A 23,111-nucleotide genomic window follows, 5' to 3' on the forward strand; every position below is an offset into this window, starting at 1 on the left:
TAGACTATACATAGATCTTTTCTTATAGATTTCATTTACTTTAAAGTCTGTTTAGAATTTCAAAATCATTTTGTGAGTCAATACATTGACTTTTCGGAATTGTTTGAATCCACCATGCTTTCTAATGAGACTTGAAAACTAGATGTCCAATCAGGCTTTCCCACAAACATCTGTTTAAGATAGGCCCTATAGCCTATGCGGTAGGCCTAAAATAAGGCTGCAAAACCTAATTTTAAAAACACTATTTTCCGCCAAAAATCACAAAAGCCTATGGGGTTTATTTTTTTCTAAACAAAGGGACGTCGGACTAGTGGGCTTTAGGACCAACGGGAATTTTTCGGGAACAAGTTATTGAGAGGTCAGAACAATGGAGCGTCGGAGAAATGGGCAGTCCCCATTTAACAGTCCATCGTCAAAATTATTGTAGCCTAGCCTAATTTAGGGTATTTACTATTACCAATATTGACAGGGGAGATAGAACAGAGTTCATCAAGACCATTTGATTACTCAAGTAGGCCATCAATGGGCCCATCCATGGTTTATTTGTTTCACAAGTTATTTTCATCCATTCTCCGTGTAGATGTGTGTGGAGTAGGCCTAGCCTATAGACCGGCGCTATTAGCCTTGTAGCCTACTGGCCTGCACCCCGCCGCCATGAAAAATAATGGCCCGTGGCCAAACTTAGTTGCTTACCCCTGGCCCACAGTGTAATGACAAGATAAATGTAAGTCAATAAGATAATTGTGTAAAATCAGTGTCAAAATAAAAATAAAAATGACATAATTCAACTTACTATGTATTTTAGCTATAATAATAATAATAATAAGCTTTATTTGTATAGCACCTTTCATACACAGAATGCAGCTCAAAGTGCTTTACATTTGAAGCATGTAACACAATAATAGTCAGTCAGTCATTATCAATCACTTTTCTTCATTGCTAGGGGCTGTTTATGATCCACTCAGCAACATATCAAAAATATAGAAAATGACATGTCATAAGACTGGCAGCCTTAACCCTCTTACCTCCCACAAGCACGCCATATTGTGGCAACTGTGGCAAGGAAAAACTCCCATATTCCAGGAAGAAACCTTGAGCAGAACCTGACTTAATAGGGAGAGCCCATCTGCTTCTGGCTGGCTGCGCCCTCCAATAGCAGCAGATGTAGAATAATCTGAAAAAGTAGTCTACAGGACAAGATGAGTAAACTAAAAGCTTTCCTGTACAGGTATGTTTTCAGATCTTTTTTAAAAATATTTACTGAACTCGCCTGCTTGATGTAGAGGCAGGGTGTTCCATAGTTTGGGGGCATAATGGATAAAAGCAGCTTCTCCACTTTGTGGAGCACTTTGGGTACGATTAAAAGATTAGAAATGGATGATCTAAGTTTCCTTTGTGGTTGATAAGATATTAAAAGCTCAGAGATATATGAAGGTGCTATGCCATTCAGAGCTTTGTAAGTAATTAACATAACCTTAAAATCAATTCTATAGGAAATAGGGAGCCAGTGCAGTTCAGCAAACACAGGGGTGATGTGTTCTCTCTTCTTAGTCTTAGTTAAACGTCTAGCTGCAGAGTTCTGTATGAGTGCCAATTTCTTTAGATGTTTTTTGGGAAGACCAGTGAAAAGTGCATTGCAGTAGTCTAACCTGCTAGTGATAAAGGCGTGAATTAGTTTTTCTGCATCTTGTTGAGTTAAAAAGGGGCGCACTTCGGCAATGTTTCTCAAGTGGAAATAGGCTGTCTGAGTAACTTTACTGATATGGGGCTTAAAACTTAACTGTATCTAAGATGACACCGAGGCTTGTTACTTTTGGTTTGACCTGGTGCGCCAAGTTCCCCAGATTACTAAGAACAATATCTCGCTTTAGTTTTGGTCCAACCAAAAGTACCTCTGTTTTGTCATCATTTAGTTTCAAAAAATGTTTGCTCATCCACTGATTTAATGGAGGTTAGGCATGCAGTGAGGGAGCAAAGGCCATCTGGGTTAGTTGGCTCCACAGAAATATACAATTTGGTATCATCTGCGTAGCTGTGGAAGTTTACATTATGCTGACTTATGGCGTTTCCCAATGGAAGCATATATAGGGAAAATAGCAGGGGACAAAGGCAGCTCCCCTTGGCCACACCAAAAGGCAAGTCATGTTTTTCAGATACATGATCTCCTAGACTGATATAAAAATCTCTGCCAGTAATGTAGGTTTGAAACCAGTTTAGAGCATTATCAGAGAGACCCACCCACTTTGCAAGGCGGTGAATTAGGATGCTATGATCAATGGTGTCAAATGCCGCACTCAAATCCAGAAGAATAAGGATTGAGACTTTGTTTGAGTCAGTAGCCAGTCTGAGATCATTGACTATTTTTACTAGAGCCGTTTCTGTGCTGTGATTTGATCTAAAACCTGATTGGAATTTTTCAAGGATACTGTTTTCGTTGAGGAAAGTATTTAACTGATTACAAACAACTTTTTCAAGTACTTTGCTCAGGAACGGTAGTGAGAGGAAGAGGATGGCGAGGACAAGGAGGTGAAGTTAGAGGAAGTGGACAAGGAGGAGCAAGAGGAGGGGGAAGAGGATGGGTTAGAAGAGAAAGAAATAGTCCTTTTATATGTAGTTCTCTTGCAAAAGCTAACACACCTTGCTTAACTCTTCACACCTTCGTAAAAATGATGTTTTCGTATCAAACAGTAAACACAAGCCATCAGAATAATAAGCACACAATGTGCCAACTACACACTGATGGTCTGAATAAAAAACACATCTGGCTTTTGTTTTCTCAGTGTTTGTGCTTTTAGTTTTGCGAACTCAGTGAGTGATTTTGCTATAAGTATTAATAGTTTTAGAAATTGTGCTATAAGAATCACAGTTGTGTTTAAGCATTCAGAAAAAAACTGTAACACCGAAACAGCCACAGTCACTGTCACACTCCAAAAGGCTAGTTTTACAGTTCTAAAGTGCAGCTTAACTAACCAAATGCTAACTGACAGAACAATTGCCCCAAGAAGTCAAGAAGTTGAATTTAGACATTGCTAATAACTGTGTTTACTGAGTCTTCTCACACTATCATTCATCATAAGTGTTTCGTTCAGAGACTTTGGTGTTTCAAACAAAGTGCAATTCCTTTGAGAGTTCTGTTTATTATAAATAATTACAGACAGTGAAGTTAAACAGAACATACAACAGCACCAATACCACACCCACACACACACACACACACATGCCTTTCTTGCCTTTATTTTTATGCAAACTTAAACATTGATGCATCTACAAGGACAAATAAAATAATAAATACTAGACAGTGGAAGAAGCATTGTGAAATACAGGAGAATACAATTAAATGAGTTATGAGGTATATGTTAACAAACTGGTAAAAAGGACAATAATTAGATTTTTAAAAAAGCTTTGTTAGTGTCTGGCTGTACCAAATTTACAAACTCAAAACATCGGCATTATTCAACTGACAACAAAAATGAAACCAAAAAGGTTTCCCACTATCAACACTTTCCTAAGTTTTTCCCCTGATGGCCTTATGGCTTATTTTACAGGGTAATTATATGATATCAGGACTGAACTGTTAATCAGATATTCCTACAAAAATGAGATAAACAAGGATGATATTGCAATTGTATTGCATTAATTCAAATTTCAGCAGTAGCGTGTGATCATATCAAGAGTTTAATATACAATTAGTCTTGAATTCTTTTATTGTGCAACAAAGGTATGGATCACCAACATAAAAGTGTATGGACTGAAGGTAAACATACTGAGAGCATTCAATAAATAATTAAAAAAAACTACCTTGGATCAAAAGAACTGAACATGAGGAGCTGAGCAAGTCATTTATAAAGAACAAAGGATGCCTACATAGACCCATAGCCCCCACATACACAATGTTTTTCCTACAAAGACTATTTACAGAATATTAAAAAAGAACAAATGAATGAATAAGGATAATAATTGAGTGTACAGTATGGCACACCCAGACATGGGAGCTGACTCCAAAGGAGATAAGTTCTGTCTCATCATCCTCCACCAGTCCAGCTATGTGGTCAGCTGTTTCTGGCTCAGACCAAATGGATGAAAAGGCAGACTCAGTATAAGCCACATCCTCTCAGATTGTTGGCGATAATGATGTCTGTGACCGCCTCGAACACCACCTGGACATTACCTGTATCAGTGGCACAGGTCAGGTGACAGTAGATTTCTTTGTTAGGTGATCGGCTCTTTCCCTCAAATTGACCCTGGATATAAGCTGAAGCATCATCATATGAGTTTGATCCTAAGAGAAAGGTAAGAGCACAAAGGTCAAAGCACATAAATAAACTTGAAACAGATTAGGGCAATTGCTGTCACTAGCTTAGCCGCTTTTTAGAGTTTAATACTGTTTTAAATTCGCGTTAGACTAATACGTCACGTGACTTCTTACTCCCCATTGCACCTCTGGTTTAATCTGCTGCAGCGTTTTACCTTGATCTCAATGCTGTGACTTCAAAAGTTTCGTATCAGCCACTAGAGGACACCTGTATGTGCTCTATTAGTTTAGTTTTGACATAGATGAAGTTTAAGGAAAGATCAAAGCTGTTTTATCCCTGAAATATACCAATATTATCCCTTCTACACAACTGGCAAACTTGAATGCTATTCATTTCCTTTATTTGAATGTGTGAATTAAATGCTAAAATTATGTTATGTACAAAATGGGGAACTGTGGAGGCTAATGTCTACAGGCTAAAGTGTCTGTTTTCCGTTGTCATAAAAAAGACGCCAGCAATCTCCACTATAGGCCATAGAGCTATCATGCAGACAGAGATAGATCTATTAGTCAGGTTCATTATATTCAGATTTTAACCTTTGAGGGATTTTTGGGGGATTTGCTAAACTAGCCTACATTTTTGGACAGGTTATTGTATAAGGAGTCAGAAAATCAATGTTTGCATTTGCTCACATGTCTATATGGCGGCCATATTGAAGTTTAAAAAATGGCCGCCGTAAAATTTAAAATTGTAATATCTCGACTTCTGAATAAACTGGAATGTGGATTTTTACTGCTAAACCCACACTGTAAGGGTCAAGGAATCCAATGGTCCTAGTTACACTTTACCATACTAACCCTTCGATGCATGAATAGGTAAAAAATGACTCCGTGTGGTTGTTTTTTTGCAATATCTTTGTAATGAAAAGTTACTCACTTTGTCAACAAGTTATCACTCAGTAACTCATTGAGTGCCAAAAACGTAATATTACGTTTTTCCTTCCCATGCGTTGAGTGCCAAAAAATGTAATATTACATTTTTAGCTTTTTTTTTTAAATTACGAAACTAGGCACTTTAACACACCTTATATGTGATTTTGGGAACTCTGTGATTAATGGAAATGAAATATATGACGATCGCATGCACGTCAGGTCAAAACCAGGCCATTTTCGTGGGTCTATCACTAGGTGGCAGTCTCGCCAGGTCTCACTGATCACTTCCCGGAAAGTTTACACAAGTAAGTAACAGGCAACACTTCATATTTCATGAAAGACGTTATATCTCCATTTCTAGAAAAAAAAAACAGCGATTTTGATGAAAACTAGCCACTGTTTAGCTTGGGATTTCGAGCCATTGTATGTGTTCATAGCTATAACACAGAATATAATATAATAATAATAATAATAATAATAATAAGCTTTATTTGTATAGCACCTTTCATACACAGAATGCAGCTCAAAGTGCTTTACATTTGAAGCATGTAACACAATGATAGTCAGTCAGTCATTATCAATCACTTTTCTTTGCTGTTTATGATCTACTCAGCAACATATTAAAAATATAGAAAATGACGTCATAAGACTGGCAGCCTTAACCCTCTTACCCCCCACAAGCACGCCATATGGCAACTGTGGCAAGGAAAAACTCCCATATTCCAGGAAGAAACCTTGAGCAGAACCTGACTTAATAGGGGAGCCCATCTGCTTCTGGCTGGCTGCGCCTCCAATAGTAGCAGATGTAGAATAATCTGAAAAAATGTAGTCTACAGGATAAGATGAGTTAACTAAAAGCTTTCCTGTACAGGTATGTTTTCAGATCTTTTTTTAAAAATATTTACCGAACTTCGCCTGCTTGATGTACAGAGGCAGGGTGTTCCATAGTTTGGGGCATAATGGATAAACGCAGCTTCTCCACTTTGTTTGTGGAGCACTTTGGGTATGATTAAAAGATTAGAATTGGATGATCTAAGTTTCCTTTGTGGTTGATAAGATATTAAAAGCTCAGAGATATATGAAGGTGCTATGCCATTCAGAGCTTTGTAAGTAATTAACATAACCTTAAAATCAATTCTATAGGAAATAGGGAGCCAGTGCAGTTCAGCCAACACAGGGGTGATGTGTTCTCTCTTCTTAGTCTTAGTTAAAAGTCTAGCCATGAGTTCTGTATGAGTGCCAATTTCTTTAGATGTTTTTTTGGGAAGACCAGTGAAAAGTGCATTGCAGTAGTCTAACCTGCTAGTGATAAAGGCATGAATTAGTTTTTCTGCATCTTGTTGAGTTAAAAGGGCGCGACTTTGGCAATGTTTCTCAAGTGGAAATTGGCTGTCTGAGTAACTTTACTGATATGGGGCTTAAAACTTAACTCTGCATCTAAGATGACACCGAGGCTTGTTACTTTTGGTTTAACCTGGTGTGCCAAGTTCCCCAGATTACTAAGAATAATATCTCGTTTTAGTTTTGGTCCAACCAGAAGTACCTCTGTTTTGTCATCATTTAGTTTCAAAAAGTTTTTGCTCATCCACTGATTAATGGAGGTTAGGCATGCAGTGAGGGAGCAAAGGCCATCTAAGGTTAGTTGGCTCCACAGAAATATACAATTGGGTATCATCTGCGTAGCTGTGGAAGTTTACATTATGCTGACTTATGACGTTTCCCAATGGAAGCATATATAGAGAAAATAGCAGGGGACCAAGGCAGCTCCCCTGGGCCACACCAAAAGGCAAGTCATGTTTTTCAGATACATGATCTCCAAGACTGATATAAAAATCTCTGCCAGTAATGTAGGTTTGAAACCAGTTTAGAGCATTATCAGAGAGACCCACCCACTTTGCAAGGCGGTGAATTAGGATGCTATGATCAATGGTGTCAAATGCCGCACTCAAATACAGAAGAATAAGGATTGAGACTTTGTTTGAGTCAGTAGCCAGTCTGAGATCATTGACTATTTTTACTAGAGCCGTTTCTGTGCTGTGATTTGATCTAAAACCTGATTGGAATTTTTCAAGGATACTGCTTTCGTTGAGGAAGGTATTTAACTGATTACAAACAACTTTTTCAAGTACTTTGCTCAAAAACGATAGATTTGATATAGGCCTGTAGTTGCTCAGATTGGTATGGTCAAGATTTGACTTTTTAAGTAAAGGTTTCACGAATATGCTGTGGCTGTACAAAAATCATCAACAATGGTCTAGATTGCTGGCACTCTAGGACAAAGCTCCCGAAAACAGCTTGGCATTCAATGAGTTAAAACATAATATTTATTGTGAGAATGATTTCAAAGACATGCACATTGCAAACCTACTAGAATGGGTGCTGAGAGTGATCCACACACAAAGTAGCCTGGCTACATTATGCTAATGTTTATTTGAATTTTTAAACTAATTTGAGTCTTCCCTACCAGGGGAGATTCAAAATAAAACAGCAAGGCAGTTGAACATACAGAATAGTCACAGAGAAATAACTGTAGGCTCCCAAATAGCCTATTTAAACTTCCCACAAAGTGAACTGGTAAAATAGCCAAGCCAGCTGCAATGTCTCAGAACTCTATACTGTTTGGTCTAATCTGGGTTTTGGGATAACTTTTGCCCTTAAACAACAATATAGCACCTTAATAATATTAATTTAATAATTGACAATTTTTATCAGAGCTTCCCCTCTTCCAAAGAGCAGCAACCGCCATGGTGTGTATATGTATATATATATATATACATATATATATATATATATACATTTGAATAGTATAAGTAAGTATTTTGATCCCATGAGGGAAATTTGGTCTCTGCATTTATCCCAATATGTTAATTAGTGAAACACACTCAGCACAGTGAACACACAGTGAGGTGAAGCACACACTAATCCCGACGCAGTGAGTTGCCCGCTGCGCTCGGGAAGCAGTGAGGGGTTAGGTGCCTTGCTCAAGGGCACTTCCTTCTGGTCGGGGTTCGAACCGGCAACCCTCCGGTTACAAGTCCGAAGCGCTAACCAGTAGGCCACGGCTGCCCAAAATACAGGAGATACAAGGAATACAGGGCTCTCAAGTGTCATGCATTGAGCGTGACAGTCACTCATTTCGGTCTTTTGTCACTCCCGCCACACATTGTATTTCTCACGCAGAAAAACTATTTATAATATATTTAATATGCTGCAGCGCCCAAAATATCTCTGGCCACGCCGCTCTCACTATGGAACCGGTAGGAATCAAACACGTCTCCCCTGGAGTTCTTAGTCGAGCCTGCCACTTATTAGCCAATCAAAAATAACGAAAGGGGCTACACAATAGCCAATCAGAAAATAGCACTATTGTATCTGGGTAAGATTTAACGCAACAGGCAGTGAAAAAAAACGTATCCTGGAGTTGTTCACGTGAATCTGCTACATTTTCCAAAGTTTCGTTCATCTTCATCTCAAACCACTGGAGCTTCGAGCATCAGTTTGAGCACAGAGTAAGTCATCTTTTAATGTTACAACAAATCCACAACTTCTTTGACACAAACAACAACATGACTGCTGCTAGAGAATGTTTCCCAGATAATTAACATCAGTTGTTCGTGAGTGTCTGTAACTTAACCAACAGTTTTACAGCCTGTTCACTGACAACACTTGCTCAGAACAAGTAGCCTAGTCATATTTTCGTTATCACACGATGACTGACATATTGTCACACCAGAGCCACCATTTGTTTGTGGGAAACAGTCTATACATGATTGACAGGCCAGAAGGCCGGAAAGGTCCATTGAGAGTACTCATACTCTTGTCTGAAGTGAGCGAGTCTGGTGATACCATTTGTATGTATGGAAATATTTCACCAGAAAATGAGACCTGTTCCACAATGGCATGTGATTTTTGTGCAGCTAGCTGTAAGTATAATAAGAACATGTACTGTATGCTGCCGATAACCATCTAAAGAAATGAAATATTTGCTGCCAACGGCTAGCACTATCAGTGATTACCAGCACTGTACTGGTACAGTACATTATGACTAGTCGACAACTGTTATGAAAAACTTGTCACCTTGACAATGCATGCATATTTGTGGGTCATATTATGCATGATACATATCTCTGAAAGAGCCTTGTGTTAAAGGTTGGCAGTCAGCTATCGTGCACATGCAGTCTTGACAAATGACTCTTCTGTTCTTTTTGTAGAGCACTGTGGGAAATCTTTTTTATTTTATTTCGGCATCAGTGGTGTGGAAACATGCCAGAAATTTGGTTGACATTTTACAATACCAATACCAAATTACCTTTGTGGACCTTCTAGTATATTTGGCACCACTGACTTCTATTAAGCCCTTATAATTGCTAGTGTTATCATATGTAGTTTTTTTCTACCCATTTTATGGATGTATTTCAATGGGATGATAAAAAAACATGGAATAATAAATGTTAAGAACTTTTCATTACAATGATATTGCATCTATGGATTAATGGGGTAAAATCAACATTCCAGCTTATTCAGTAGCCGAGATATTACAAATTAAAGTTTTTTTGGTAACACTTTACTTGACAGTATCGACATAAGAGTGACATGACACTGTCATGACACATGAATCGTAACCCTAACCTCTAATCCTAACCCTAACTTGTTATGATAAAAACCGAATGTCAATAACAAAAGCGTTATGTCATAAACATTTTTGACTTGTTTATGACAGGTTCATGACAGTGTCATGTCACTCTTATGACAATACTGTCAATACTGGCCACATAGACATCTGGGCAAATGCAAACATTGATTCTCTGATTCCTTATGCAATAACCTTTCCAAACATGTATAGTTTAGCAAATCCCCCAAACATTCCCACAAAAATATACAGTGAACCTGACTACAGCTGGCCTACAGCCGTACGCACCAGAGGAGGCTCCTCCATTGAGAAAAGGGAGGAACAACCTCCCTAAAACTTCAGAGAAAAATAAAAAATATATAAAGTGAATTGCTAATCTGGTAAATCACTGTTAATATTCCTATTTGAACACTTTGAACAAACGAAAATCCTTCCCCTGGGTCAAAATGTCAACAGCACCCCCTATCGCAATTGAAAATTACTGTATGGAGGATCTTCCTCCTCAAACCCCTCATTGATGCCCATTATAATCGTCTCAGACCACAGCGGCTCGTGAATCCCGTCGTTTTCAATGGCCAAGGGAGGAAGCTCCTCCGTTTGAGTGGGCGGGTCTAGCCAGATCCTTTGGAAATTAGCGCCAACGGTGAACCAATAAGCAGCTAGCTGCTCTGGAGGGGGCAGCTATCAGTTATTAGTACACCGTTCAAAAACGTATCTGCGGTCATACAGTGAAGAATCTTGTGTTGAATACGAGGCCTGTTTTACATTGCGAAATCTTGCTTGTGAAATAAAGTACAATGGATTCACAGGACACTGTCCATGTTTTATTGAACAAACCATTCTATACATTCAACTACAGTGCAAATGTTAGGATCAAAGCAGCAGGAAGACCAGTGCCAAAAATTTACATTCCAAAAAAAGATGGTAAGGCTAGTGTACTGAATGCTACATAGTATGACAAATACTCATGGCTAACTGGTAGCACAGAAAGCAATCGGCTATACTGCTGGCCTTGCCTGCTAATGGGGAAGTCACAAATGTGGACAGTTCAGGGATTTGCTGATACAAAAAAATTGGATAGGGCAACAAAACGCCACGATTTGTGTAATGACCATGTTGGGGCTGCAATCCGATTGTCATTGCTGGGGAGAATGCCAATTGATCAGGTTGTGGATGAAGGTGTGCGGTTGCAGACAGCACAACATAATACAAAAGTGCGCCAGATTGTGAAGGGAGATTGTGAAGCGTTTGCTTGATGCCCTATCTGGGCATGCAAGAGCTTTCTTTCAGGGGGCATGACGAGGGGGCTGATTCAGACAACAAGGGCAATTATAGAGAGCTGGCAGAGGTGATAGCACGCTATGATGATCTTCTAGCAGAGCATTTGCAAAGTTCGTCTGTTTTTACAGGCATGTCCAAAACTATTCAGAACGACCTCATTTCGGCAATATCCTCATCAATTAATGGCGAAATCAGACAAGAATTAGACAGGGCGCCCTTCTTTTGGCAACTTGATGAAACAACAGACATAAGTTGTCATTCACAGCTCTCGGCCATCGTCAGGTATGTGGATGATCATGGCACCATCCAGGAATGTTTTCTGGGCTTTTTCGATGTGTCGAAGGGGCGTGATGCGCAGTCGTTGTTTGAGTTTGTGCAGGCCGAAATTGTCAAGCTTAAATTTCACTGAGAAACTCGTCGCACAAACATATGATGGTGCTGCATTCATGGCTTCAGATCTTAATGGCTTGCAGTCTAAAGTGAGACAAGTGGCTCCCAGTGCAACATTTGTCCATTGCTATGTCCATCGCCTAAATCTGGTCTTGAGTCAAGGCGTTAGGGACATTCCAAAGGCAAAAAACGTATTTGCTCACCTGGGTGGCTTCACATCCTTTTTCTCCAAATCCAGCAAGAGCGTTGCTTGAGGAATTTGGTTGCGCTAGAATGCCTAGGAGCGCTCCAACGCATTGGAATTTCGGGTCGTGAATACAGTGGCCTCTAATTACGATAAACTGATGGCGACGTTCACTCGTATAGCTGACCATCTGTCTATGGATGATGAAACCATACGTTCAGCTGATGGATTGAGGGTCAAATTAGAGGACTTTGATTTTGTGTTTTTACTGTTTACTTTCGAGGAACTGTTCACACACACTGATGTTGTGTTTGAAATCTTGCAACACAAGTCCATGGACGTTTCCTATTGCAAAAGGCGCATAGAAAACCTCATGCAAATCCTAGATGAGATGAAATCAGAGAGGGCCTTTGACAAAATTTACGACAGAGCTGCCACACTGACAGAGGACCCAGAATTAGCTCACCATAGGAGAAAAAGAAGGCAGGGTCAGCAGGATCAGCGTCAGGTTTATAGAGCGCTGTATGATTTCGTTCATGACAGCATCAGGATCCAAATCACCCAGCGCTTCCAACATCTTGACCGCTTGCATTTTATGGAGCTTTTAAATCCGGAAAAACGGGAATCTTTCAAATCAGATTTCCCAACGCACGCAATGGCAAACTTGTCAGAGACATATGCCCATCTCTTTGACGAGGTAAAATTGAAAATAGAACTGCAGCATTTCTATCGCAATGCAGAGATCAATTCGTCACGAAAGCTGTGTGACAGTCTCAGCTTCATGAAATCCAACAACTTTACTTTGAGAATCCATTGAAAAATCTGGCCATTATTTCAATTGAAAAGAAAATTGTCAAGTCTCTTCAAAAAAATCCTCAGTGGTATGATCAGGTCACAAACAGCTAGGAGAGTTGACTTGATATTCAAATAAACGCCTGCAATAGCCTCTGGCTGAGTGATGGAAGCGTCTAAAATTCGGAATCATCCATTAACATCCAAGTTATGCCTTGTTATAATCATCCATGTTATGCCTAAACAATTGTTAAATAATGTTCTTGTTCTTACCAATATGTTCTTGTTTTCAACGTTCTAACTGTATCTTTGGATGGTTACATTGTTGATGAATGTTTCAGACTGATGCATTCCTTTTCTGGCCGCTCTGACGTCTTCAATGATGTTTGCCTTTTAGCCTAGGCTACAACTTTTGACTATAAATTCCCATTTGGATAGCTATTAGCCTACAACCTGTCTTAAATTATAGTGATTTGGCTTTAAAACAATAGCATGTTACAAATAACCACATTTAAGGTCTTTTTTTAAATGGTAAGTTACAGGGTCCAAAAAAATAAATCCCACTGTTTCCTCAAACTGATCAATCATTCATAAGTTACTTTAGTTTTAAAACAAGCGTCTAATTTTAGTATTTTAGCCTTCTCTGATAATGTATTACATTGAGCAAAACCTTCAGTTTCCATAATTTTGCTCATCTGGAAAACAGTATTTAATAATTAGGCCTGCATATGTTTCCTGACTTCCAAGACCTAAATTTACATTTATTTACATGTATTAATTTAGCAGACACTTTTATCCAAAGTGACTTACATATGTCAATCATATTACAAAGTCCATTGTCCCTGGAGCAATTCGGGGTTAAGTGCCTTGCTCAACAGTGGAAGCCAAGAATTGAACCCACAATTTTTCTGGCTACTGCATGCTAGCCTACCTCCTAATGTCAGAACAGCTTTTATAGCACACCATTGCCAGTTAAAATGATACATACTGCTGCTGTAAATGTGTCTGGGTAGGTACTCAATTGTTCGCATATGCCACCAACACCATCAGAACCTCACATTTGCCACCAACACCAATCAAGCGCACCTCCCTTCCTCCGTCATTTTTATAACCACCAGCCGCCACTGGTACGTACTGTGCATAGCCTACCATCAGGCTACTCAACAACGAGAGAGAATTTCCCCTGTGTGTATTCACACCAACTTGGCCTAAACAGGTTCTTAAAATCAACTTAATGCAGACCTATAGGCACGCACACCTTTTGGTTGAGCAGGAGAGAGAATGACAGCGCACACTTATAATTGGTTATCAGCACACAATGTTAAGCTAATTCATTAATAGGCTACTCAAGACTTCCGGCCATCATGGATATAAAACGATTTTTTGTATAACGAAAGCAGAAAGGATGGAGGCAGTACAGCTAGGAGTTATTTCAGATGGGCAGGAAGGTAGGGAAAATGTTTGTGATTTTCAATTCACTAGCATTACAGCTGGATTTTTATACTGAATGGAAATACAATTATTACATGAGGTATGTGCAACAGCGTTTCAAAAAACATTAAAGCAATGTCTGAATGTATAGTTTGTCAAAGTTGGATACTTTGTATTGTCTCTTATAGTAAGAGGATTTACAAAGTTGAAACACTGTCACACCCATGTCAGTCCACCGACTGTTTGCAACTGCAGCGATTGTCAATAATGCAACAATTCGGCTTTTATTAAGAGATAGGCCTACCTTACATTGACAGAAGCGTTCGCCTGTAACAGCCAATCGAAATTTGCGCCGAAGCCGCCAAACAGGAAGTGAGCTCATATCTCAGCAACGCTTTCATGTATCAAAACCAAACTTAGTACATGTTCCTCAGACCCCATCGGGAGGACACTCAAGAAATGTGGTGACCTTTGACCTCTAGGGAGCTCTGTAATTGGCAAAAATGCATTGCTGTGCTGTTGCTGTGTATTATTCTGCAATGGAAGTCAATGGTAGGCCATAGAACCGTGTGCTAAAAAGTTGTACAATTTGGCACACTGATTGGGGACAGTCCAATAATTAATTTCACAAAGTTTCATGCCGGCACCTCGAGCGCTCTAGCGCCACCAACAGGCCAAAGTTGGACGTGTGTTCAACGCACTCTGTATATTTTGACCTCTATGTCTAAATCACAGCAAGTGTGATCATATCTCAATCGATCTTTTATTTTTGATGTGAAACTGATGACAGCAAGTTCCATCCAGTTCATTTTAATGCGTGCTTGCAAGGGCGGGGCGGGGAGGGACAGGCAGGGGCGATTATTGGGGGGCGGGCTGGCTGGGGGGGGGCGGCAACACTCAGCCCTGGTTAAGTGTAACGGAGGCAGACTGAGCTAGCGTGCTAGTTGCCCGTGTAAATCCTCACAGCCCTAACCTTAAGAACGCTTCTAACTGCTGAGTTGGAAGCCTGGGCTTTTAGCTCAGTGGTTAGAGCGTTCGTCTCCCATGCCGGTGTGTGTGTCAAGGTGGAGGGTTCGAGGCCCGTGAGCGGCGAACGAACCAACCTTGTGACATCAGCCCCACAAAATCAGTTATGTTTTTATGTGAAACTTGACCTTGTAACTCAGCCAATCTTGGGTTGTGTGTGCGTGCAAGGGCGGGGCGGGGATTTTTGTGATTTTTGGTTAGGTGCCCCGGACACCTACTGGAACTACCAAGGAACGGCACAAGTGCGACTGCCCAGGGGCAGTAGTTCAAAAGACCAAACTTCGCGTCCTTGTTTGCGATTGAGAGTTCGAACTTACTTTTCTAGAAACACCAAATCCAGGAACGATGGACCGAACTACAAAGGTTGCGACGCAAGTTAGCAAACGATGCTTTCTAGAAACGAGCCCCAGAACAGGCATTGACAGTGTATCATTATTTATTTATGAAAAACATCCTTTTGCCGGATTTAATGTTGATTGCATAATTTGATTGCCTGTGTTTTGAAGTCTGTGTTTGGCTTTAAAAATCGAATATTTGTCAGTATCTAATACGCATTCTTGTACTACTATGGCCAGAATTTTGTGGTTCCGGATTCCAGGCAGTTTCACTCCAAATCAACTGATCCTGTTACACTCCTTACAGAGCAATCACGTTTAACTTTGATCTCAGCTGCGCGTTAAACTCCAAAACTTCCGTTTAAAGTAGTAGGCTATGGTTGTAAAGCGCAGCCCAGCTAGCGCAATGCTAACCGACAGAGCAATAGGCCCATCATCTTCATAATAAATCAATATTTACAAAAGGGCCATGTAGAAATGGGATCCATTAACCAGTTTGGAAATTATGAGATATACAGTGGTGTCAACTAGCAGAATTAAATGACTAGAGGTATGAACATTAATGTAACACACATGGGAAATGAGCAGAGATGGGGACTCAAGTTGGACTTAAAGCCGGCCTTTCATTATACAATTTCGGTGTGATTTCACAGTCGGTGACTAAATTTTCAAAGTCGGACAGAAATCATGGGAGTTGTAGCCTAGGCTACTAGAGTCACGGCGCGCTCCTGTCAACTAGATTGTTTAGTGTAAGGTGCCAATCTTAGCGGTTTTAAGTCAGTCGGAGTCAGTCATTTTCTAGTTTTGGTGTTACGACAATTATCACAAATCTTTTAGTCGTGCTCATGTAAATAGTGACATGAACAATATCAAAACCAATAGTGAACTCGCTCCAACACCAAACAGGAGGGGCAAAGTAGGTGACAGCTGTAGCTAATTCATGAGTTTCATCAGGTCCCTTGCCACGGATTAAAGCGTAGCCTAACTCTCACCAAAATGCAACCTAGGGTCTTTTTGTGAATCTCAAACTTTCGTTTAAAAGCATAATTATGTTGGAAACGCCACTTTCAATCTTGACCGTATTGTCGTTTTCGGGTCAAATGGCCTTTTGAATGGGAGACGTAGGGGCAGTACTATTTTGATGCATGATTGCATCAAAATTGCTATTTTTAAAACACTAAGAAGGCTCGACGCAACATGAAACTTTGATCAAAGTATCACCAGTGTTTCTACACATGAACCCAAGCATTGAGAACATTGTCTGTGTACAGAGTTTACTAAAAGAAAGGTTTTGAACAACTTTACTTTGAGAAGGTCACCAGATCCCCCTGGTTAAAAAACATCCCAAAAAACAATATCACCCGCACAGTTGAAATGGACATTGGGATGTAATGCTTCTTTTTTATGCCAATCTCAGGACATGTCCCTGGGTCAAAAAAAATCCAGCGAAAGCTACTGTATATTCTTTCTCCAGTGGGGTATACTACGAAGCTTGATTAGTAGGTTAGCGAGGTATATTGCGCTCAAAGCCAGGGTATACTGTGACACAAAAGTGGCTCTGTTTTAGCGTCACTGTATCACCATGGTGTCTTATGCAGCCAACCAAACCTGATCGGGAGCAGGTTATGTGGTAAGTTATAGCTCAAATCATGTAAAACTACTGCCTACTGACCAATCAATTATCTTGAATGAAGTTCTCACATGTAAGAGTATGTCGTATATCTCTCTCGCAGGTGCTTTAACAGTATTGTGCGTGCAAATATGCCACTATGGGCGTGCATACAATCCAACATCTGATGACAATCAATCTATTTGATGTTATAGGCTAGACACTAAAAATGACCGCAGTCTAGGTTACGCTATCGCTCATAAATGCGGAAGTAACTGTTTTTTTTAATGTAGGTGGTCTTGTGCGCATCCACGTTTCACAATTGGCCAACATCATCCTAACACTGAGAATGCGCACAGATCTGAGCTGAAAGCCTAGTTTTACAAATATATCACATAACTGTTGTACTATTGTAGTATCCCTTAACGGTAACACTTTACAATAAGGGTACACAATTAAGCATTAGTTAAGTATTAGTTAAGCATTAACAAACACTTAATTCATCATTATTAAGTATGTTTTCAACATTACTTAAGGATTAACAAATATCTTTTTCCTCATTAATAGAGTCTTATTTAGTAGGTGTTATCAGTATGTTTTTTTTGTTCTAAATGATGAATTCCCAATGTGTACATATTGAACTCATGTTGAATTCATAATGAGCTAGAGATTATACATCCTATTTCTTTTGTCATGTTAAAAAGTATCCTGGTACTTTAAGGTACAGCCATTGTATCAACCAATCAGAACTTCCTATTGCGGGAAGAACGTCAGAGTGCAAAGTTGGGAATATACTCGCGGTAGTATATCATTATTCAAGAACATACAAAAAGAGCTAGACGTTCTGAACATCTCTGTTTCATAGAAATTCCTTTTTTAGAAATGTTTGCCAGAAATTGGGCCAATCTGAACAACAGATACATATTACGTAAAATGTATCTCACTGCCCCCACTCTCATTCTATTTCCTCCTTTTCACACAGCCGCCCTCCCACCCCCATATACGGCAAGCAGATTGCAGCAGTGTGAGGGAGGTGTGCCCTTTCAGGCTGTGCAAGCGGTGTGCAAACTCATTACTGAAAGAAATGCACGAGATGCTGTTCATTTTTAATCGGATTCCCACTACATTAAGATAGGCCATACTGAAACTATAGCAACGGTAGCAAGCAGATTTTAACATTATCTGTCTAATGTTAGCTAACTCACAAATCACGACTTAACGTTACTTAGCGTTAACTCATGCTGTGGTCGTTTATGAGTCAAATACATAACATTAGACTGACGTTAGGCAGCTTATAGTATCATGTACGCTAGTTCGCCAGTGTCAACTAATGGCCACCTTACACCAAACAACTTTGGCAAGAATTGGGAAAGATTCTTGAAAGATTGTAGTCTTTAAGGCCCCCATTCAAGCTTTACTCAAAAGACTCCAATCTTTCAAGAATCTTTCCCCTATCTTGTCAAAGTTGTTTGGTGTAAGGAGGCCACAAAGGAGCCAAGCAATGTCCAGGCAAGGGCTGCACATAAACTGGTGCTCAGTGCTCATGAATGAATGAAGGGACTGTAAAACTGAAAACAGGAATTTTATATTGTGTTAAACACTCTTAGCACTCTTGTAACACTACTGGTTACACAAATGTGTGCTCATAAATAGAAAGGGAATTGTTCTGTAAAATTTATACTTTGCATTATTATGTATGGTGAAGAGTGCATTAATGCAAATAAGAAATGTTTCCCTCTAACTAAATGTAGATTGGGGTCGTTTGAATGTTAAAAATGTTTTATTTTTAGTTTATCTTTTACTTTTTGCATGGTTTGTGGCTTATGTCATTAGTCAATGGTTTGCCGAATGTGCGTGTTTGTAAAATGTGAATGGTCACTTGGGCAAATGACGCCGTCTTTTTATGAATGAACGAAGGAGGCCTGGGAGAGGCCACTATTGTAATCCGTGAGAGTGAGCGCCGTGAGGCTGATCTGGATGAATTTCGCGTAGAAAATCGCTGTTAGAGAAAACTATTGCTTGGGTCTAACAGAAGCTACAGGAAGTTTGTTTCTTTTGGATTATATGGACTATCGTGATACACGCAACCTTTTTTTGGATTACTTTCCCGTCCTGGAGTAACTTCGGTATCGGTGAGCCAGCTGAATGTGTCCTTTATTTATTTGTGCGGGGCCTGCGATTTCTTTGGAAGTGGAAACTGGGAAATAGAGGTGTAGAGGAAGATTAGAGGTGTGCCAGTAAAAGCTGTGTTGGACACAGGGTGTACATACACTTTAATGCAACAGGCTGTATGGGCTGAAGTGGCAAGAGAGATTGAGAACCTACAACCCTGTAGCCAGCAGAATTTCATATTAGCTGATGGAAAGATCCACAATGCTTTGGGAAAAACCAAGCTTTTGTATGACTGGCATGACATGTTCTGGACTATGGATACTTATGCAATGAAAAAAAGTGACTTAGCTTTTCCAGTGATTCTTGGGTCAAACAAAAACATGGTGTCACCTACTTTCCCTTCCTAAAGCAGATGCCAGAGGGGCGAGAGTGGTGCGGAAGGCCTGTGACTTTGTACATGGCAGTAAAAGGTCCTTGCCCTCTCCTGGAACCTGGTTTAGAGTTCCCTGATGTGTGGAAAGACCATCCCAGTTTGGTACATCCCCTCTTCAAAGAATGGCAGACGGTGTGCTCAGATAAACTAGGGAGGACCACTGTCTTCACTCATTCAATTGAGACCACCGATGAGGTGCCAATTAGGTGCAAGGCTTATCGCACCTCTCCTTTTAAAAAGCAGATAATTAAAGAGCAGTTTGACTCTATGCTGGCTGAGGGAATCATCGAACCCTCTTCATCTCCATGGGCTTCTCCTGTGGTGTTGGTTAAGAAACCTGATGGCAGCTATCGGTGTTGTGTTGACTACAGGCCGGTCAATGGTAAAACTTTGCTGGATGCTGTGGCCACACCTTTTGGCTTATTTAACTTCAATGCAATGCCATTTGGGCTTAAAAACGCTAGCGCCACCTTCCAGCAGTTGATGGAAAAGGTGTTGGGGGAGCTTGTTGGAAACGTATGCTTTGTGTACATAGACGATATAATTATCTATTCGTCTGATCCCGCCCAACACCTTAAAGATATTGCTTTAGTCTTTTCCAAGTTACACGCAGCCAATTTGTCACTCAACCTCAAGAAATGTCACTTTTTCAAACAACAGTTGAAGTTTCTTGGGCACATTGTGACGGGTGAAGGCGTGGCAGTTGATCCCGATAAAACCAGTGCCATCTCGGACTACCCCACACCACATGACGTGAAGTTGTTGCAGCGCTTTATGGGCATGGTGGGGTGGTATCATAAGTTCATTCCCATTCCCCGATTTGCTGACTTGGCGACCCCGCTCAACCGTTTGAAGAAGAAAGGGGTTGACTGGTGTTAGTGGACAGTGTCGATCAGCTCAAGACAGCCCTACAAACGGCACCAGTGCTGGCACAGCCCGATCTGTCTTTGCCATTTCAGGTCCAGACTGATGCTAGTACTGTTGGGTTGGGAGCTGTCCTGGCACAGCAAACAGAAGAAGGAGAGAAGGTAATTGGGTATGCTTCAAGAGCATTGAGAGGTGCAGAGCTAAACTACTTTGTATCTGAGAAGGAGTGTCTGGCGGTCGTATGGGCCGTTAAAAAAATGGTGGCACTTCCTAGAGGGAGTTCAGTTTGATCTGTTCACTGACCATGCTGCTCTTACATGGACTTTTAACAGCCCGAAGACTTCCTCCAGACTGACACGGTGGACTTTATGTCTACAGCAATTTACTTTTAAAGTTTAATACAGGAAAGGCTGTCTTAGCTGTGTTCCAGATGCTTTGTCCCGTTTTTTGCTCGTCTGTAACATCTGAAACTGCCGTCTTAGCTTTGGCATGCCATTCCAGCTTTAATCCCGACTTCATCCCGACCATCATCTCTGGAAGAAATCGGCGTGCCCAGAGGAGCAATAAGGAAGTCCAAAAGTTGATGGCTGAGATGGATCCACATGATGACCACTCTGACCGGATTGGCTTTGAAGTGCTGCAAGATGTCCTTTACAGACATGTTCCAACCAAAAATGATGGCATGAAATACCAGCTGGTGGTGCCCAAGAGTTTGGTGGTGTCATTTTTGCAGTAGAGCCATGACAATCCATTGGGGGCTTATTTGGGTAGACTGAAGACACTATTGAGGTTGCTTGGTTGCCTGGTGGCCTACTATCCAGCATGATGTGTGACAATATGTCAAGACGCTGTACAATATGCCAGAAGTATAAACCAGACAATAAAAAGCCTGTTGGTTTGATCCAGCAGACTATGGTAGAAAGTGCAGGGGAAATGTTAGGGGTGGATCTAATGGGCCCATTCCTTCACAGTAAGGCTGGTCATCTGTTCCTCTTTGTGGTTGTTGATTATTACACAAAATGGATGGAGCTTTTTCCCTTGCGGGACAGCAGAACTCCCAGGCTTTGCAAGATATTCAAAGATGAGATCTTTACAAGATGGGGTGTTCCCAGATATTTGTTGTCTGATCGTGGGCCCCAATTTACAAGCCAGCTCTTGCAACGTCTTTGTAAGACCTGGGGTGTCACTCAGGTAACTGACCATGAGTTACCATTCCCAGACCAATTTGACGGAAAGAGTGAACAGAGTCTTGAAGACAATGATCGCATGCTATGTAGCTGACCACCACAAACCTGGAAAAAAATGGCTGTCTGAATTCCGAGGAGTGTCGATGCTATCAACACAGCCAAGTAGGAGTCAACAGGAAGGACACCAGTAGGACTAGCCTCGGGAAGAAACCTTAAAGGCAGCTTGATCCATATCGCACCATCACCTCAGCAGCCTCAGTATACAACACTGGAGAGACAAGCTCAACTGAGCCAAGAAGTTAGACACAGAATGGGAGTGGCTAGGCAAAGACAAGCATTACAATTGATCCCCAAGGGGAAATTCAAGGATCTCAGTAGCATACAGACATCACACACAACATGCACTTACAGCAGAACTGGTAAACATAAGTATAAGTATAAACATATAACTAAACTCCACTGTACAATAAAGACAGTAGAAGATACTGTACTAACAAAACTAAATACTAAATACACTATATAAATTAAATTTAAAAAGTCCAATGTGCTTGAGGGTGATCAAGCATAAGATTGCCGATTGAGTTGCGGAGTTTTTTGTTTTTTTATTTTAGTGCGCGCTGAACGGGATTGTTTGGATTGTTTGGAAACCGAGCAATTAAGCGAACTGTTCACGACGGGGACACTTCCACATTACATAGGGGGGAAATATTGTGATGTTTATTGTGTGATTGTGTCATATATGAAATACAATACGGGGGAAATGTTGTGATGTTTATTGTGCGATTATGTGATATGAAATGCAATACGGGAGAAATGTGATGTGGTGCAATTGTTACAATACAACACGTGATAAATCAACTATTTCTGTGTTCATGTGATTGTGCGTTAAACATGGTTACCATAATTAGAGATCTATATAGACAACGTCCTTTCAAGGAGATTATTCTGTTTAACTTAAAGAAGTAAAGAAATTATTAATTAGCAAAGAACCTGTTTTTTGAGTATAACACATCTTTTATTTTATGAACATAAGGGTTGATTTGTTATAGTGCACTGCACAGTGGGGTTTTTTTGCACTAGAACTTTTTTGAACAAGAGTTATGTTGGTACTGTAAAAGAGTAAACAGGCTGGCCTTTCATTTTGTATAACAGGACAGTGGTATTTATTTGAGATACATTATGGTTTTTCTTAAAGCTGCAGTTGGCAAGTCTGACAGATTAAGGGGACTTAGCCAACATTTTGAATGTTTACAACTGTGCTCGTCAGTGCGCACCAGACTGTGATTGACAATCAGATCTTACACAGCCCTGCTCTGATTGGACCAAAAGAACCGGGAGCTGTGGATTTTTGCAAAACAAATAACAGGCTCTAAGTGGAGATAGAAGTGTGTTTTTTTTTTCTAAAACTGGCTGATTTATGTTGTTCTGTCAGAGCATAGTGTCAGTTTCAGTGAATATGATCAAAAGATCTTGCCAACTGCAGCTTTAATCAAGCAACAGAAAAATAATCGTTAGATTAATCGTCTAATTAGTCGTTAGATTAGTCGACTAATCAATAAAATAATCGCCCAATTATTTAATAAATGATCGTTTACCCCCAGCCCTAATAAATACCCCGTTCAATCATTCTATGTCACCTTTAAATTAGA

At 40.3% G+C, this 23,111-nt stretch overlaps 1 protein-coding gene across 1 annotated transcript in view; it reads right to left on the bottom strand.

The window, feature by feature from the left end:
* Positions 1–3,113: 3,113 nt before the first annotated feature.
* gnao1b (guanine nucleotide binding protein (G protein), alpha activating activity polypeptide O, b) overlaps positions 3,114–23,111 on the bottom strand; it is an 80,554-nt gene continuing 60,556 nt past the window's right edge. Inside the window, exon 8 of the mRNA XM_048262885.1 lies at positions 3,114–4,279. Within this exon, the coding sequence (XP_048118842.1) occupies positions 4,092–4,279 (188 nt within the window). The 3' untranslated portion in view covers positions 3,114–4,091. The remainder of the gene's footprint in view (positions 4,280–23,111) is intronic.

This window comes from Alosa alosa, chromosome 14, assembly GCF_017589495.1.
Source record: "Alosa alosa isolate M-15738 ecotype Scorff River chromosome 14, AALO_Geno_1.1, whole genome shotgun sequence".
Lineage (NCBI taxonomy): Eukaryota > Metazoa > Chordata > Actinopteri > Clupeiformes > Clupeidae > Alosa > Alosa alosa.